General features: G+C 35.1%; 5 protein-coding genes, 1 long non-coding RNA gene and 1 pseudogene across 6 annotated transcripts; 4 read left to right on the plus strand and 3 right to left on the minus strand.

Annotated features, from left to right (window-relative positions):
- The first annotated feature begins 2,172 nt into the window (after window positions 1-2,172).
- Window positions 2,173-4,405, plus strand: LOC142527747 (bidirectional sugar transporter SWEET2a-like). Its single transcript, XM_075632662.1, has 6 exons — window positions 2,173-2,456; window positions 3,166-3,202; window positions 3,273-3,489; window positions 3,564-3,722; window positions 3,820-3,939; window positions 4,144-4,405. The coding sequence occupies exons 1-6, from the start codon at window positions 2,390-2,392 to the stop codon at window positions 4,255-4,257; spliced, it is 714 nt and encodes a 237-aa protein (XP_075488777.1). The 5' UTR covers window positions 2,173-2,389; the 3' UTR covers window positions 4,258-4,405.
- A 393-nt stretch (window positions 4,406-4,798) lies between these two features.
- Window positions 4,799-7,522, minus strand: LOC142526477 (eukaryotic translation initiation factor 4E-2-like; annotated as a pseudogene).
- Window positions 7,523-7,584: 62 nt separating this feature from the next.
- Window positions 7,585-7,932, plus strand: LOC142526478 (uncharacterized). The gene is made up of 2 exons (XR_012815272.1): window positions 7,585-7,826; window positions 7,864-7,932. It is a non-coding gene; the product is annotated as an uncharacterized LOC142526478 (long non-coding RNA).
- On the minus strand, window positions 7,860-11,492 carry LOC142526475 (SH3 domain-containing protein 3). The gene is made up of 10 exons (XM_075630902.1): window positions 11,258-11,492; window positions 11,020-11,142; window positions 10,475-10,544; window positions 10,219-10,364; window positions 9,486-9,587; window positions 9,170-9,367; window positions 9,026-9,088; window positions 8,861-8,950; window positions 8,696-8,770; window positions 7,860-8,144 (listed from the first exon to the last, which is right to left on the minus strand). Exons 1-10 carry the CDS (start codon window positions 11,315-11,317, stop codon window positions 8,025-8,027), a joined length of 1,047 nt encoding a protein of 348 aa, XP_075487017.1. The 5' UTR covers window positions 11,318-11,492; the 3' UTR covers window positions 7,860-8,024.
- Window positions 11,493-12,338: 846 nt separating this feature from the next.
- On the plus strand, window positions 12,339-13,445 carry LOC142526181 (uncharacterized). The gene is made up of 3 exons (XM_075630432.1): window positions 12,339-12,546; window positions 13,039-13,259; window positions 13,356-13,445. The coding sequence occupies exons 1-3, from the start codon at window positions 12,447-12,449 to the stop codon at window positions 13,443-13,445; spliced, it is 411 nt and encodes a 136-aa protein (XP_075486547.1). The 5' UTR covers window positions 12,339-12,446.
- A 797-nt stretch (window positions 13,446-14,242) lies between these two features.
- LOC142527737 (cold-regulated 413 inner membrane protein 2, chloroplastic-like) lies at window positions 14,243-16,024 on the plus strand. The gene is made up of 6 exons (XM_075632646.1): window positions 14,243-14,579; window positions 14,704-14,805; window positions 14,965-15,060; window positions 15,188-15,252; window positions 15,571-15,643; window positions 15,727-16,024. Exons 1-6 carry the CDS (start codon window positions 14,419-14,421, stop codon window positions 15,902-15,904), a joined length of 675 nt encoding a protein of 224 aa, XP_075488761.1. The 5' UTR covers window positions 14,243-14,418; the 3' UTR covers window positions 15,905-16,024.
- Window positions 16,025-16,209: 185 nt separating this feature from the next.
- On the minus strand, window positions 16,210-18,931 carry LOC142527736 (uncharacterized). The gene is made up of 4 exons (XM_075632645.1): window positions 18,366-18,931; window positions 16,977-17,453; window positions 16,638-16,734; window positions 16,210-16,559 (listed from the first exon to the last, which is right to left on the minus strand). Exons 1-4 carry the CDS (start codon window positions 18,490-18,492, stop codon window positions 16,370-16,372), a joined length of 891 nt encoding a protein of 296 aa, XP_075488760.1. The 5' UTR covers window positions 18,493-18,931; the 3' UTR covers window positions 16,210-16,369.
- Between the last annotated feature and the right edge of the window lie 14 nt (window positions 18,932-18,945).

Consider the following 18,945-nt stretch of genomic DNA (forward strand, 5'->3'; position numbering starts at 1 on the left):
TAATCAATCGTGTACGCTATATTATCTTGTAGTTATAATTATTATCTTTACTTAATTAATAGTATAATATATATCAAACTTTTAAACATTTAAAATCGATAATATTAAACAAAATCATTTTCCGATTAAGAAATACAAAAAAAAAAAAAAATCTGCTTCCTTCGTGTCCCACAAGCATAAACTTACACGTTGGTGGTTTTAAAATGTCCGCAAAATGAATTCAAACTTGCCTGAAAGCGATGCGAAACAATAACAAAATTGCCCTATTGTTCTGCGCTTTTGAATCTAATTGGATGATATTGTAGGAAGGAAATGCGATTTACTTTTTGTTAGGAACACGATTAAGACACTTTTATCACTATAACTGCACAGGCATTAAGAAACCACATGCATGCAGGATTAAGAGTACTGTATTTGTTATCTCTAAAAAAAGTGGCTATTGAATTTTTTTTTTTTTTTTCACTTTTTTAAGATATTGAGAATCCTGTGAATATTATCAAATGTTTTTAAAATCCATCATGTATCAGCTTCACTATATTATAATGTATGTTATAATATGTAAACTCTTTAGAATATTATTTTTTTAAAAATAGACTTTCGTGCAGTAATTAATTGAATGCATAGGGAATATTAGTACAAAAGAACCCTAAACCATTTCAAGGATAAACATTAAATATTATATTAGTTAAGAAAACATATTTAAAAGAAAACACCCATTCGCTGTGCAATGAGCACCTGGGTCCCAGGGAGATGCATGTGTAGGAGTTCAAAAGGAGCGTTTAATTCTTAAACACCCTATTATTGGCCTGCAGGATTGACCCATAATCACCTTTAAATGGGCCGGACAGGAAACAGAATTTTGGGCTTATTATAATCCACCCCTGTCCGCTTGTGAGCTGTGAGCTAATTAACTCATGGGGCAATTTTTCAAGAGGACCAATTATATTTCATTATCTTGTGCTTTTTTTAAATGTAGATATTTTTCCTTCATGAATGAAGAGTTATTTTGTTTAAAATATATATTTATTTTTGGTAAATATTTTTTAAAATATTATTTAGATACAAATTTAAAATTTTAGAATTTAAAATATATTATTTTCTATATGTTATTATTATTTTTACATAATATAATAGCGTTCCGGTCCGACCAATTGAACCGTTATTTTAAAGCAGACTGGTTCGATCATCAATCCGATTATGAAAATATATTCATCTCTTTTAATTTTTATTAAGACTTTAAAATTTAAAGTATATTTAATCCATATTACTCCATTGCATTTAAACTAATCATTCGATATTAAACGACACATATATAATATTAATTCAAGAAAGTCAAATTATTTGATTTTGACAGATATATTTGTTCAAATTACAATTTATATGTCAAAGCTAATTTATTTTTACAGTTATCTCCTACAAATAATTATTATGATGATAGATACATTAATCTAGACGGTCTAATACTATATTATAAAGATAGAGGTTAATACCATAGTCATAAATAAATATAATAAAGCTAGAAATTGTCTTACTAGTAAATTTAATTAATTGGACGATGATACAATTAACGTTTTGCCCATTCAATATTAGTTATATTTTATCTGAATCTTAAACATGCTGATTGGGTGTTAAATTTTATACTAATTAAACAACATTTAAATATAAATACACAAAAATAAAAAAATTAAAATCTGATAAAAATTGTGAAAATTTAATTATATTGACATGAAAAAAAAAAACAGGATGGATGATAAAATTTTCATGAATGTATAAATTCAGAAATTTCGTAGTCATAATCAATATATATTTTGGAAAAAATAATAAAAAAATAAAGCTTTATTTATTTTAATTTTTTAGTGAACAACTGTAATCCAACGGTTGGGCCACAATGCATATGAGCTAATTGATTTTTGTTGGTTTGAAAGAAGTACATGAACTACGGTTGCGACAATTTCGCTTCGAACCAAGACATTTTAACAATAAAAATGAAATTTTCGCCATTTCACCTATATTCGTTAAAACAATTTTTTTTTTTAAATTTTATTCTAAAGATGGGATGACTCGAACCCGAGTTATTACATGAAAGAAACAAGATGAGACCACTTTTGAAACAAAATTTACTTGTGCAGAATTGTTATTGGTCACTTGTTGCCACTAACCAGACAGCGAGGGGGTCACGATAAAAAAAAAGAAAGTATGTGTCAGAATATTTGAATAAAAATTCAGCAAAAACTTTCCAACTTGTAGTCCATTAAAATACGGCTGTGATTGAATCCAAAATGAGAAGACTCGTGCTAAAAGCTAATAACAAATGTGAAAAAGACAGATCCTTTAAATTAGTAGAATTCTTACATCCGTGTTCCTTTTGAGCTTCTTGGTATATTTGCTCATGTCTGAAGACGGAGTTGGAGTGTGCTCCATTTATACAGTTTTCAGTGAAGCAGCTGGAGTTGCAGGTTACTATGTTCAATCCCAATTCTCCGAAGTGTGTGCGAGTTTGGGTGTTTTTTGTTTGTGGGCTTTCTTGTTCGCGATACGTTTCTGCTTCTGGCTTTAGCTTTGATTGGCATTTGAGTTTCACTTGAAGGGTTGATTCTTGTGTTAATCTCTCAGTTCTTAGGGGGAATTTTGTAGATTTTTCTTGTTTTTTAATGTTGGACTCTGGAAACTCTATCCAAGATCTGTTTTGAGTGTTGACTACTTGTATCGTATCTTGTTTTATTGTTTTTTAATGTTGGACTCTGGAAACTCTATCCAAGATGTGTTTTTTTCTTCCAGAGTGTGTATGGTTAAATGTGCTGAGAAAAATTTGCAGAAATGGCGGAAATTGGATTGGGGATTTTACCTTTTGTTATTCGAGTCGACCTTGTTGCAAAGCTAAGTTATCTGATTCGAAACTGATCTGTATTAAAATTCTTGTCTCATGGGTCGAAAGGGGAAAGGTTTGATAATTAATACACTTGAGAAAAAAATTATGGTTAATGAAGAAATTTCAAAGATTTATTTGCCATTCACAACAATTTGACTTCTTGAAGCTTTGCAAAAGCTTTTGATGCCATGAGAAAACATATATTGAGCTGTAGTGCCATGAAAATAGCGATTACTTAAAGAACATTGATTGGTCGTTCACTCATTTAATAACAAAAAAATTGCTTTTCTTTGCAGGGAACCTCCTAGCTTTTGTGCTGTTTGTGTCACCAATGTAAGTGCATCATACTTTTAGCGAGCTAATCTATTTCCTGATTAATGAACGTGTTTTTCTCCTTTTCCAGTCCAACATTTAGAAGAATTATCATAAACCAATCAACAGAACAATTTTCTGGGCTGCCTTACATATATGCCCTCTTAAACTGTTTAATATGCCTTTGGTACGGAGTGCCCATCGTCTCTTCCGGGATAATATTGATTGCCACTGTCAACTCAGTCGGAGCTGTTTTTCAGTTGGTTTACATAGCCATCTTCATTCGATATGCAGACAAATGCAGAAAGGTCTAATCTTAATGTCTAAAACATACGATATTAGGAACTCTCTGTTGCAACCTAAGTGGAACTGTGATCTGCAGATAAAGATGCTGGGATTATTGCTGGCAGTCTTTTCTGTCTTTGGGATCATAGTTTTTCTGAGCATTCGAGTTTTTCAACCGCCTAACCGACAACTTTTTGTTGGATATCTCTCCGTTTTTTCCCTCATTTCCATGTTTGCCTCTCCACTATTCGTGATCGTGAGTTCACCAGGCACCCAAATTTATCAAGCACTTGGTTGTATTGTGTGTTTTTTCCATCTGGTAGGTAACTTATTAATTTAAAATATTACTGCAGAATCTGGTGATCAGGACGAAGAGTGTGGAATACATGCCTTTTTTTCTCTCACTTGCGACTTTCTTGATGAGTGCTGCTTTCTTTGCCTATGGATCGCTGAAGTACGACGCATTTGTTTCTGTAAGTTGTGTACTATATACATCTTTTCTCACCACCTCGTTTGTTTTAATGAAATCCTCGGCTACTTTGTCATGTGCAAGGTAATAAATTCGACAGTCCCAAGATTTTAGTTCAGGATACCACTTAACGTCATCAAAACTACATCTAACTTCTGTCGACACTCAATTTCATTTTCTAGTTTCTTTGGTTGGTTTACAAAATCAGGTTCCAAACGGGATAGGATTGCTTCTTGGGATTGTGCAGTTAGTTCTATACTCCCATTACAGTAAATTTTCAGAGGAAGCGTCAAGACGGCCATTGCTGGAGTCGCATGCTTAAGTGGTGTGCAGAAACTTTTGAAATGTACTTGTGAGCTGAGTTTCTTGTGCGCTGAAGATTTTTGTTGCACATTTCTTTTCTCCTACAGATTGCGTTGTACAGTTCGTACAATTCAATTTTTGCCGAAAGGGAAAAGGTTGTCTGTGTTCTGGTGTTCTGAATACTCCAAACACAAGGGATGCCTCTATTTTCGGTTGGTTTTAGTCCCCAAAAATTTAAATTTAACATGTCCCTAAATTGTAAAAAATATTACATAATTAATACTTAATGTTAAGTTTATAATTAAACATATTGAAAAGGATTAATTATTTAAATTTCAGGACAAAAATATTTATATTTATAAATAAAACATATTATAAAAATGGGATGAAATGGGTTTCAAAATTTGAAAACATGTACGATGAGAATCTTAATATCAAGATATCAAATATAAAAGATTGGGGTGACGTGACAAATTATAACTGAGGATGCGACTAATGATTCTACAACTATGTGGGCTGTGGCTATTTTGGCACAACACTCGTGTTATTTTATGCATCGGTTTGTTCATCTTCTAAAATATGCATAAGAAAAACAGCTAAAATGTGTGCGACATTCGATAGCTAGCAAATAATAAACGAAGGTAAACACTTGTTTTTGTTGAAATAACTAAATCTGCCAAAATTCCACAAAAAAATATTAATCTACAGCCTAGTAAGGGGGAAAGGCAGCCACTGCTCATATTTCAGACGTTATTATTTGTATTCCTTGCGCAGCGTCTGGTTCTGAAACAGCTACACAGTGAAACGATTCTTGGCACCTCTGTCAAGCTTCTTTGCCTCTTCCTAAATTAGAAAAAATGGTTACATACAATTCTATGAAGGAAAAAAATCCTAGCATCAGATCAATTTTACCCAGCTGAGTAACTGGGAATCTTACATGGAATATGAAACCTATGGCATACTTATAACCCAAAAACTCTTTCCATTGTCTTCCGATGCTTAGCTGAAAATTCCATATAGCACTGAGTGAATAAGAATGCCCAAACACGGAAAAACTTTACGACACAAACTCATGAAGAACGTCACAAATTGCTTGTGTATATGTTTGCTCATGAGGTTTATAGATATCATCTCAAACTTGCAGCTCACATCCCTCAATATACCCAAAAAGATAAGAAAACTCTAGTCGTGACTTTATTGTAACTTATGACTCATCCAATCAGGAACTCATGTGATTCTGCAGCGGAAACAAAAAACCCTTTACTGGTTGAATCCTTCAAATACAGCACACTGTCTTACACCCTCGTAAGAATGCATCTTAGGAACTTTGATATAATATTACTGACAAAGACTCCTCATGAGCAAACATGTACAACTATGTTTTCCACCAAAATTGATAGGCAATAATATTTCGAATTTAGAAAAAGTTGATCTCCACCAAGTAAAATTCACAAGCTGAAATTATGCTAGGTACTGTTAACAATTTTTTGGTGGGGTGATTCTTCCTGCACCAACTACCAACTATTTATTTTTTAACACACTTAAAGCATACTGGGCCATGAACCAGTGCTTGAAACTACGGTCATTCGATATACTGAGGGGTGATTGTGGAGGTATAAAATAATTAAAGAATCTCAGAGGTATCAAAGAAATCGACAAGTAGAGGAAAAGAAATCCAATTGGAAGAAATGATATGCTCAACCAAACCTGGGCAGCTTCATTTGCAGCATTCTTTGTCCACAGAGCTATTTTCTCCTGCTTAGTTCGGACATTGACAACTGCTCCACATATTTCATCTCCATAATCAAATTGTTCTCCAATCATTGCTAGCAACTAGATAATTATCCATGTGGGAAAAATTAAGGCAGATACAAAATATAGAGGAACATGTTTAGAAATTCCCCTAAAAAAAGTGAACATAAAAAAATAGAAACTGGATACAATTTTTAAAAGCAAAAAACAAAAACAGAAACATACCGTGTAAAGCCAAGAAGTGTCAGATTTACCCCTATAAAAACACGTGGTCCACTTACCCCGTTGGAACAAAGAGGATCTTCCCATTTTGGCCCGATTATATTTTTGAAACAATGAAAGTCTGCTCCCACAGCCAGCTTGCTAGGATGGTGTATATTGTTGTAAACGCTGCAAGCCAAGTTAAATAAATGTCTCAGTGATGAATTCCCTCGATGTAATGAGGGCAGAAAGATTCAACAACTAGGAACAAAAATCAGCTGCAGCCTTCAGCAAGAAAACCACAAGTCCACAATAATAAAATGTGAGCGGAAATAAATATAATTTGGTCACACAGAGTAGAAAAGAAAGCCATTTTCGTAGCGAGCTTCCAAGCTATCCGGCAATCAACTCATTTCCCACCTTTTCTCCGACATTTGACAGAGTTTCACCCTCATCCTTCAACAATCAGCTGCTTTCCCTGATCTCTACGCCTCGTGTGAAGGAAAAGATCAAACCTTCACATATTTCAAATTTGAAAAAACGAGTCAGCAACAAAGTTGGGCTTTTTTCTCCGACTTGAATTCTTGATGCAGACATTTGATTTGAAGAACCAGTTTCCGTTCCAAGGGCCACAAAACACCAATAACTCGAAAATTGGCGGTTTGATACCCACAGAAACACAGAAATGTATAAGCTTTCAGTGTCGTAGCTCACTTGATGTGACGCGTCACGCGAAATCAGTGAGCTCTAACTAGATATAAACCATACAGAAATATAAAAAAAACATAAATCTAGGAAGCCAGAACCCGCACAAATGGTTAAACTTAGAAAATGCGAATCCACAATGAATATATCAATAAAAGTATCAAACCTGAACTGAATCAGCCCCCGTTTTCACACGTAACGAAAGAGGTAGAATCAGTTCGATTCAAGTAGATAAAGAAAAAAGAACCTCCAGAAGTCTTCGACCGAGGAAAATGTGTAGAGAGGGCGAATGGAGCTTCCCAAGTGGCTTGCTTTTGTTTGGCGGACCGGTTATCAAACCAAAATGTCCACGCATGTTCTAAAGAATGCCTCGGAGGAGGAGGCGTCAAGGCCTTCGCCACCTCCGCATCGTCTAAATCTCCGGAGACGATCTCCCCTTCCTCCGCCTCAGACCCCTCTCCTCCTGCGTTGTTGATTGATGATGAATTCTCCACCCCCTCTTTTGTATCCATTTTCTCCATTTCTTCGACCATTTTACTTGCCTCTTTGCGGAACGGCAATTTACGCGTGCTCCAAATTTCGTAACCAGCTAAACATATCCATTCGTACTATTCATAAAATAAATAACCTTTAGAAAAACTAATTTTCCTTATTTTTTCCCCCAAAATAACCTTTTCCCACACTATATTATTTTTCAAAAAAGGTTATTCTAGTATGATTATATACTTTATGTAAAAAATATCATGTACATAAGAATCATCTTTTTATTAAATTTATATACATACAAACTTTAATGTGATATTACTAAAATGGTCAAGAAAAACTCAACCCTGTTATTACGAAAATAATAATGAACTAATCAGCAATAATTAGCAAAAAAGCGAACTCCTCTCCTCCTTCAAATTTTGATACTGTGCAGCACTATATGCCGTAACGCTATTAGAAACGCTCAGCCAAGCAATATAAGAAAAGAATCTCCTTCAGATACAACCAAATAATCCTTTCCGCAATTCAAAACCACGTTACACCCCAGAGAGCTACAAACATGCAGAGACTATTACAGAGGGATATGGCACAATCGGTACAAAAGCAAATTTTAACCAAAGGTGACGAGTAAGAAGCCATTCATTAATAAACTTCAGATGCGGTATAATTTGTGGGAATCCTCTGGCGTTTCTCCACATATGAAGTTGGGAACCATCCCGCTCGGCCCTGACATTCTCCTTCTGACCATCCAGAAGGGGTCACCTGAGAATACCAGGTAAACAAAATATAATAGGACAAATATAACAGAAAGTAACTTTATCAGTAATAAACCGCAGCTTAAATTCCGTATAATTGACAAGAACATTAAATGGACAGAACAGAGAATTAAGTTTCAAGCTGAAGTTTCATTAGAAATTATTAAAAGTAACATAAGTATTTGTCACTGAAGTGAAAGCTTTGTTTCAAAAATGCATATGATGGCAATTGGTGTACAATTTCATCAGCAACTATGTTTATATTGATGGAGCTAATGGTCAAGATGATTTTGTGGAACATGATCAGTGTGAAGCAAGATATTTAACGTAATAAGCTTTCAAGGGAGATTGGACAAAAGCTCAACAAACATCGCTTTGAAGTGTTTCAGAAAAGTGGGAAAATCATGCATTCAAGAACTCTGTAGATTTCGAGGTGAATGAACTACACGTAACCAAAGAAACACCAATTAACTCATGTTTCCTCATATCTAGAATATGTATGTCCACTGGCACCCATACACAAATAAACACCAGACTATTAAAACAGAAGGCAAAAACCTTTCTAACAACAACATAATCCCCAATTTCCAAGCTCAGTTCCTTCTCTGATGCAGCATCAAAAGCATGTATTGCCTGCAAAACAAGAGCAAGGACCTGCCAATAAGATAAACTGTAGTGTGCTATAAGATCCCCATTCCGTCCATAAATCAAACTGTTACATGCCTCAGCCAAAAAATACTTAGTTTTCTCTGAAGTGTGAGTAAGAGGAGCGACAGGTGGAGCAGCCTCCTTTCTTTGTTTCTCTGAGACCATCTATAAAAGCAGACATAATCACATTAGCAGTACCATAATACATCATCTACATAATATAATGAGGAAAATACACACCTCATTTTCAATATTACCAAGTATTGTGGCAACTCTTTCGTGATAAGTCCTTTCACCTTCAACCTACAAAGGAATCACTGACTTAAATGTATAATCCTGGTTAAGAAAGCTGAATCATTACTGCAAGGAGATTCGAGATAATACCATTGCAACAAATCTCTGAAATGTAAGCCTCTGCTGCTGTGATTCTACAGCAGCCAATGCTGTTGCTGCTTCTTTACCAAGTATAGCCATATTTGCTTTATGTTCCAGCATTTTCGATTCTGCAGAATGCAGCTTGGCAACATTTTCAGGTATAGGAGATTCCCTCACGCGTGCTTGTCTTCTAGAAACTTCAGCAGCCTGCATTCAGTTACTTTTGTAAAATGAAATATGAATCATAATCACCATATGATTGATGGTTTTCAAAGGAATCGATCTGACGTTTGATAAAAAAAAAATGCGAACATCTTCTGATTACCTGCACTTCTGCTTCTTGTCTCATTCTACTGTATCGTTGAGCAAGGTGACGAGCATCTTCCAGAGGAGAACCGGTTATCATAGCTCTTAATGGTTCTAAGACCTAAGAAAAGAGATACACATATGATTCTCAATGCGAACCTTGATAGCGCTTTAACTCAATTGGTGCTTATTTAGAATCCAGCATGATTGAAGGGGTAAAGATAATTTATGAGCCCCAAAAACGTGTTTTATCACCGATTCAACCAATTCAAAACCTTAGATGGTGATATAACCTTCCAGTTCTGAGCATACATAATAATAAAAACAACAATATCATCTCAGTGCACGAGTAACTCGCATTGCGGTATCATGCCAAATTGCTCAAATTTGAATTCAATCTCTTTTAAGTTGTCTGATAAATATCCCAGTACTTTTGTTGCATTCTACAACTCTAGCCTCTATTGCCAATTGACGAAATTTGTAACACTAATAGAAAGAGAAATATAGATATGTAACTCACCAGGACCATGATCCCAACCCTCTACAGCTCCCTTACCATCATCGTTTCTTGAAACATCAAATTGAAATGGAAACAAAAATTTGAAAGTACTCCCCAAATGGATACAATGAATGGTCAAAACATCAGGAAAAATAACAAAACAAATTGCCATCAGGTAACTTACAAAATACTTGCACTCAACCTCCAATATTAGTAAATTATCACCATGTCATAGTGAATCTCTCAAGCTAACCTGTGTAAACAACAATTTAGTCAAGTCTTCTTGCTCCTTTTCCACGTGTTTACGAGCTTCCCCATAAATGGATGCAGTCTTGGCTAGAATCTCGTCATTAGAATTCTCAATCCCATACCTGGAACAATCTTCGGACAACTTGGTTCCTGACTACCATTAGTGAAACAGCATTAATCCAGGTATAGTGCAAGGTTGCCATGAATAAGTCATATACTGACACTTAACTTCATGATTAGCAGGTTTCGTACAAACTCACCAGCTTCTATATGCTTATACCCTATGACCGTGAATGCTTCAGCTGCTTTGACAATATCTTTCTGAAAATCCTGGAAAAAAAAAAGCAATTCATTGTTCAGTTTAGGAAATAACAGGAAAGTTCAATAACAAATAAATTTAGGTGTGCTATTGTTAAACTTTGAAAATATTCCAGATTAAATCCACTGCCGACCAGTGGCACACCACATCCATACTCCAGAAATATCAAATCAGTATGAGAATGCACGTATCTCCATTAATTGGGCACATCATAATTTGAAGAAAACTTACAAATGATTAAGTTTTTTGCTTGGAACTTAGGATTAAACTTAGTTTCTCACATCTCATTTACATTAAAAATTTAAACCTATATCAAACAAAGGCTACATAAAGAACCACATTATCACGCTCGATATCCCAAGATTTTTAGTTGTAAGATTTCCCAGCATATAATAGAAACTAATACGAGCGTGGAAGAGGGAATCATATACTAGCAAAGCAAAAAAAAAAAAATCATAAACACAAAAAAAGAATTAAGTCAATTACCCTTCCACCTCGAGTAGACCTGTAAAGCTTCTCCAGCTGATGATGCATTTGCAACTCAAGCTCATCAATAACCATAACTTCGGAGCTCTCATAGCCGGTCCCACCAAATTGCTTTATCACAGCCTACAATCCCAACAGAAAATAAAAACATAAACTTTTCAGCCCTTGACTGATCATCATTGCTTTCATAAACTAAAATCTAACCACATAATTGCAAATAATAACAAAGAGCAAACACCTGTTGCTGTTTAGCGACTTGATCTCTGATTTTGCTTGCTTGCTTCCTTAAAGCATCCATCCCCACTCTCTTTTCGTTTAAATTTCTCGAATTCTTGAAGCAACAAACCTAATTCTGATCCAAATCAAGGCGTCTTATCATATCATTTGTCAGATCTCGCTTCGACGCCGAATCGTTCTCTCTTGAATTCGTCGAAGTTACTTTGTAGCAATTTTAATAAAATAATAATTACCAATATTTGGATTTTATTGGTGTCTAATAAATTAGATAACAAGAAGGGATGGTACAGTGTACCGTATTGCATCGTATTGTATATCGTATTGAAAATCACGATATAAAAAAATTCATATCGATATCGTATCGAATATTTGGGTATACCGAAAATTTCGGTACATATGACTAGCATATCGATCATACCAAAATTGTATGGTATACCGAAATTTCGGTACGATATCGGTATTTACCATTTTATATCGAAAAAATTTTACATTTTAATTTTTTTTATAAATTTATTGTTTTAAAATATTATATATTTTCAAATTTTTATATATTTTTTCGATATTTCGGTATTCCGGTACATATCGAAATTTTTAAATTACATATCGTTATCGTACCGAAAAATTCGGTATTGTTAACATACCGTATCGAAATCTTCGTTATATCGAAAATTCGATAAATTAGACATTTTTTCGGTATGATAATCACGATATATCGAAAATTAGGTATTTTTTCTCACCCTAAACATGTGTACCTGTTTTTTTAAACAAAATTATTTTATAGAAAATATGCAATTCAATGTGTTATTCTCTCACTTTCTCGAATGGATTTTATGTAATCAGCCCTTATCATTATGAATTATTATTAAGTTTTTTTATTTAAAAATCTTCCTCGATTATATAAGTTTAAGCATCGGAAATTCCTTCACAAAAAAAAAAAAAAACATGGGAAATGATATTGAAATTATTATTAAAAAAATGATATTGAAATATGAGAGTCCTCCTATATAATTGAAACAAATCATGGATAAGGCCCCACCACCACCGCCGACACTGTTAGATTGTATCATTCACCGTCATTTTGGGATGGCAGAAAACAAAAACAGCTTGAAGTGCGAGACAGAGCGAGAAAAATCAAAATTTTCGACGATTGACGATCTCTTGCCCCATAGGAACTATAATCAAACATCATCATGCCTTCGGGTCCGAAGAAGAGAAAAGCTGCCAGGAAAAAGAAGGAAAAGGAGCATGACGATCACTCTGACCCCTCTTCTCCTGCTGCTCACTCTCACGGTACAAATACTTCCTCTTTTTTTTTTTTTATTTGGGTCGTGAAACTCTTTCTTTGAATCGAAAAGGACTCTCTTTTCCATAAATGCCCGCGTGGATTCCATTATTCTTTCACCTCTTGGTCCTTCACAGTTGGTGTTTCCATTAATATTACTTCGTGGTTGTCTTTTTTGCGCCACAAATTGTGTTTTTCTTCTATTGGTTAAGTTTAGCATCATTTTCTCTATCAGTATTATACTTTTTTTATTATGTTTTGTGCATATATTTTTACACGTGTGTGCATTTTCTAAAAATTGTTTCAAGGGCATGTTATTAGTTTATGCTGTGCTTCCTTGGTTTTTTTCCTGAAAAATATGGTTTTCTGTGATTATTATAGAGTGCCATGTATTTTGTTTATGTAAAATAGATTCAAAAAGTTCGTAGATTCTGTTCAGAGATTTGTAATTTTGTGGTTTAGAATGTTAAGTGGTGAATTCTGATTTGCATAAATGGTAGAGGTTGATGAGGGGAAGCACCAAGATGATCGAGAACGTGACGTCGGGGAGCTTTTTCCTCCTGCACTATGCCACCGTAGCCACCGAAACCTTTTATCGGATGGGGAAGAAGAAGAAATTGAGATAGAAGAGAGCTGTTCAACTGTTCCTGCAGTGGAAGCGCTGAAAATTGATGACAGGGAGGGGGCAAACATAGTGATTGAGGATGAGAATGCTGGTGAAGTCATACACTATTATTATAGTCGATTTTTTTTTAAAAAAAAAGCTGCAATAAGCCAATCTTAGTCCCTTTCTGTTTCTTTCAAAACCTTTTTACAGGCGTTGCTGGCTCCTGCTTCACATCCAGAAAATACATCGTGGAAGACTTGTGGTGGACTATTCGAAGTGTTTGCGAGGTCTGATAGATAACATATTTGTTCATCATGAAATCGATAAATATTATTGATGTTTTTCTATCCTGTATGTGGGATACTCCACGCAATATAGATAGGTGTCATTGTGCGTGGCTTTGAAGTTGAAATGGATGTCTTGTAATCATTGATTATATCAGAATATATAATAATAGTAATTACACTTATTATTTTACAAGAACTAGACAGGCTGTGGAATAGATTAGGCAATCTTGAACGAGGATTGAAAATAAATTTTAAGGATTGTTGCCAAAAAAAGAATGAATTTCTTTCAAGAACGCTCGTCTGCAAAACAGTAACTTCGTACGTGATGATCAAGAGTTGAAATGAGTGTGACTACGTCTACGGGTCTTGGTTGATCCCATTGCTGAAACCCTTGCCTCTGGGCCAGTAGTATTGCTGTTTAAATTTGCTGTTTAAATTTCAAGATGATGGTTAAACTATGGTGACGTCACATAGTGATAATTGATTTGTCCAAAAATTTGACTCAAATTCTGCGATGAATTAGTATTATGCATCGTTATTTTATGAGGAAAAAAAAATTAATCTCGAAAACTATTTCTTTCGCAATCATAGTCTATCCAATTTAGATATGCATGACTGCTCTTCCCAAAACACACGTCATTTCCCAGTAGATAGTCGGGAAACAAGTTGTGGAAATTACACGTGAAGGGTGGGAGGGCCCAATCAAATGATCGATCAATATTTCATTGACACGATCCTTATTCTGGAACATATGCATCACCTCCATCTGTATTCCATTTTTTACAATATCTGCTTTAAATATTGAGGATTTTTTTTTGTACGTGAATCATTAAAGAATTCTTTTTTTTTAAAAAAAATAAATTATAATATAAAAGACCACCATTTTCATTTTCTTTGTACATGCTCTGAACGCTACTACGTTTTCTCAAATTCGACGGCCAAAACCAAAACAAGATAACCGGGGATTCTTACAAAAGCGTGATAAAATGCTGACACTTTCACTGTGTACTCGCTCTCCCTCTCCGTGCAACAAACTACGAGTTTCTACCCAGAAAATATGCCCCTTGCATCAAACCAGAATTGTTTGTCGTAGCTATCTTCAAGTGCAGGGGCACAAACTTAGCTCCCTCAGTTTCAATCCACTCCGGTAATTGTCTTAAAATTAAGGGGTTGCTAGAGAAGCAAAGCTCGAGCTGTTGATTATTCTGATGCACCTTTCTTGACCTTTGATCTTATTTCAAGTTTATTTGTAACACATGCTTGTGATGCAGCGAGTTGGTGATGAACAAGAAAGGATATGGGTTTGGTGCTGTTTGTCATTCGGGGCTGTTAACACCTTCTAATCTGCAGTGGGTCTCCACTATTTCCACCGCGTATGTTTGCTACTTTATTTATGTATTATTGATTCCCGGAAAATAATCCTTCTTGGATCTGATTTGAAATTCTTCTAGTGAGTGTGAAATAAATCGTTCCATTTTTGGGGTTATATTTCGAGATTTTGTTACAAGAGGTTATTAACTTTCTTTTTTCAGGGTTCTAATGTTAGCAAGGGGCACAACCATTCATAGATCGTTTCTTGCTCCTTTATTTGCCCTACAAGCACCTGCAGGCATTGTCTCATGGATAAAGTAAGCATTTTTAATAATGTTTTGATAATAGAGACGATTAATTTTTAATTATGGGTATTAGTTCATAATGAATTTATTGCTTGATATTACTTTTCTTTTTTGTGGCTTACTCAAAAGTGGTTTGCAGAGGTGAATATGGCATTTGGACTGCTTTCTTGGCACTTCTTGTTCGCCTTTTCTTCTTCATACCTGGTAGGACTTTCCCTTTTCTTCGATATAGTTAACACGCACTAATTGGGAATTCACTGAATTTCTTGTTTAGGAAACATAGAAAAGAGGACTGGTACAAATTCTAAATTGAAGCTCTTGAGCGTAATAGATGTTTTCACGTTTTAAAATTATCTAATTTTACCCCCTACACCAATTATGGTCTGTTATGAAATTATAAGACAGTTTGATGACGGTGGTGTTGAATGATCTGCTATCCTGCTTGCAGTTACTTGTGCAATATTTAAACCATATAATGTAATAAATCTCGCATGAAGGAAATGGTTTCCCACTGATTTACAGGAGAACTGGAGTTGCCTTTCATAACATTACTCTTGGTGATCTTGGCCCCCAATCAAGTTATGAGTCGGCTGAGGTTGGTAAACGAATTATAACTAATCGACCTGTGCTATTTATGCCATTTGAGCTGATTGAGTCTCGCTGCACTGTTCATGGCAGGGGAACACAGGAAGGTATCATTCTTTCATTGTTAATAGCGGCTTATCTGGCTTTCCAGCATTTCTATAGAACTGGCAGCTTGGCAAGATCCTTTGATCAAGGTTCAATCTTCGCCACATTAGCTATCATCTGTATTATTATTGTGTCATGCTTGCTTTTGATCCAATTTTTAAGTTAGAGAAGCTACACTTGTAAAGTTATTACTTGACAGCTCAAGATCAGACTTTTGTACACGTTTTAAGATCAAAGAATGTACTGTATTTTAGGTCCTGATTTTATAAACTTTGTTTTAATGGGACACACGTGTTGCTTCATCTATCTGATCTTCTTTTAGTGAAAACTCTGAAAACTTGCCGAAAATTTTGAAGCTGAAACTCATTGAATGAGTTTGTGAATCAGAGTATTATGGAATCGGCGCAGTTGTACTGATGATTAATGTAATATTATAATCATTTGATTACTAAATATTGCTGAATATTTTACACATCTGTTCACTATAATTGCTCTGAACCAGGCATTATTGTCTAAACATCGAGATTTATATAATGCTATATCTCCGTGTCTCAAAATTTTGTGAAGCCCGGAAACAGCCAAGTTAACTGCTATCTTCCTTTGGGAGGTCATAACCAAATTCGATCCTTGTCTAGAGACAACTGGCAACAGAAACTGTCCATATGAGAGAGATTATGCTGACGGGTAGCGGTAGGCTGTGTGATATGGTCTCTGCTGAACTTGGAGGGCCTGTTGGTTCGGTACCATAATCATAGCCCGTTGGTTCTGAACCAAAGCCATTTCCCACTCCTGGTGTGTAAGGATTGATAGGCGTAGTTATGCTGCAATGGAAGTTCCCGAAATTTTCATCTCAGTCTGTAAAACTTACGTGTTTAAATTTTTTTGCGTCATGACTTTACCTGGGCGGCATTGGAACTGCGGGAGTAGTTGTGGGTGTTGTTATGGGTGTTGTCGTGGGGGTGCTGGTGGATAATACGTAACGACAGTTCCCATGACCTGATCAATATGATGGAATTTTAGATATTTTACTCAACAGTTTCAGCAATTTGGATAGACAGACATCCATGAGGAATATATCGCAACCCTGAGGAGAAGAGCTGTCTCAAATTGAATATTTGACGTTTCAATTGCACTTTTCTCCGAAATTCTCTCAAAATTTTAAAATATGCTAATAAGTCTTGTTATCAGACTGGATCTTTAACTGTTGGCAAATAATTTGAGAGAGTCCAATATCTTACTTGGATCGGTGTAAGACAGCTGTGCGGCCCCTCCAAATTCACAGCTAGTGGAAATTGGATTCTTCTGGTAGTAGTCATTAAAAGCATAAGAAGCATGGTCACGCAGCGTATTGGGATCATAGCAAAGTGCACCTGGTTGAATTGCTGAACAGTCTGCTCCTCCGTAGCCACATGCATAGTCCAAAGCTACCTGCAAAGCAGTCTGCGAGGCAGTGGGATTGGCGATGCACCATGACCCACTTGAGGATGTAGGTGTTGTTGTAATTGGCCCTGAGATGGTTGGTGGAGCTGGGCTGGTTGGATTTACGATAGGAGTTGTACCTGGTGTTGTAGGATTGACAATGGGAACGTACCCCGGAGCTGTATCTCTCTGGGTACTAGCCGTGGAAGGTGGAAACACTGTGTCGATATCTTGATAGTCAAGTTTTTTACTTTCTTTGATGGTTTTCGATGATGGTTTTCCTGATACATTTGTATCTGAATGTGGAAGAGGTAATCTTTAGTTTGAAGAAAAATCAGTGTCATCTCATAGACCGATGTAATCTTTAGATCAAGCAGGGGATTTCGTGTAATATAGCCGATGGAATATTGTTCAACTCTTAGAGTTAAATACATAATAATGCGACTTTAAGCAACGTATGCATGTATAGATGATTAAAGCACGTTATTATTTGCATACAGGTATAGAAAAATAATGGGCCCAATCGTATAACAGAGCCCATGCAGAGAGTAATTGGAGCGATAGGAGGAAAATGTGCTCTGGCCCATTATGCCTCCAGCCAGTAAATCAGTTGAGATATATATATATATATATATATATATATATATATATATAATATAATTTCTTCATTTCTTTAATCATATTTTCAGTTTCAAAGCATCCAAAATCGAAGAGATCATAACCAACTGCCAAATCAGGTCTCCCCGTATTTTGAGAACATGTAATTATAGGTGAGGTGAAATTCATTAAATAAATTTTTTTATCATTTTTATTTAAATGATAGAGGTACTTGTGTACGTTCCCTTATTTAAAATGCTTAATATAATAATAAGATGTTAATAATAAATAAAATATGAACTTATATGCCATAATTTAATATCTCAAAATTTTAATTAAAATTTAAGAAAAGTTGCATCATGCAAACTGCAAAGATCCAGAGAAGGTAGAAATCTCTTGACATGCTAATTATGACACAGTAAAATTTAAGCAAGTTGCATCATGCAAAATGCAAAGATCCTTAAGAAGGTAGAAATCATTGACATACTAATTATGACATAGTTGCTTTTCTTTTGATAAGGTTAACGGAGACTAGAATAACGATATGGTCATAGAAAATAGGTATCACGAAATATTTGGAGCAGCTCGCACTCAAGAAAGAACGAACTTACCCGAGATGAGGAAAATGCAGACCAGACAGAGTATTCTGTTATCCATAACTGCCTTCTGGGCAATGCTTGGAAAAATTTGAAAACAAGGGGAAAAGGAATGGTGTCTCAATGAAGAAGCTATCTCCATTTGTTATATTCAGTTTATATAATTAAGTAGTAAGAATCATAGCTTTCTTGCACTGAAGAGAAAAGGAAAGAGAGGTCTGTGTTAGGGAATATAAGAAAACTTAAGGAAGGAGGCATTGGTTTGTTGGATACTACAAGCAAGACGAGGTGCTCAAATAGGTATAAAAGGTACGGGAAAGTAAAAGACACAAGGTTGTCTTATTATCTTCTTGGATCTTTAGCGAGTCGGTTTCGATCTCTTGTTCCACGTAAATAGACGTGTCACAAATTACTAAATTAAATTTAAAAATAATTTAATTCACATAGACATGAAAGATTGGAAACATAAATGTTTGATATGCTCTTTTTTTCTTTTCTGACCGTCTTTCCTCTGTATCATGGTACTAACTCATGCAAAAGGTGAAAGAACAGACAAAAAGAGATTTTATTCTATTCACACATCTTATGTACCTAT

Source organism: Primulina tabacum, chromosome 15 (genome assembly GCF_025594145.1).
Source record: "Primulina tabacum isolate GXHZ01 chromosome 15, ASM2559414v2, whole genome shotgun sequence".
In the NCBI taxonomy this organism is placed as follows: domain Eukaryota; kingdom Viridiplantae; phylum Streptophyta; class Magnoliopsida; order Lamiales; family Gesneriaceae; genus Primulina; species Primulina tabacum.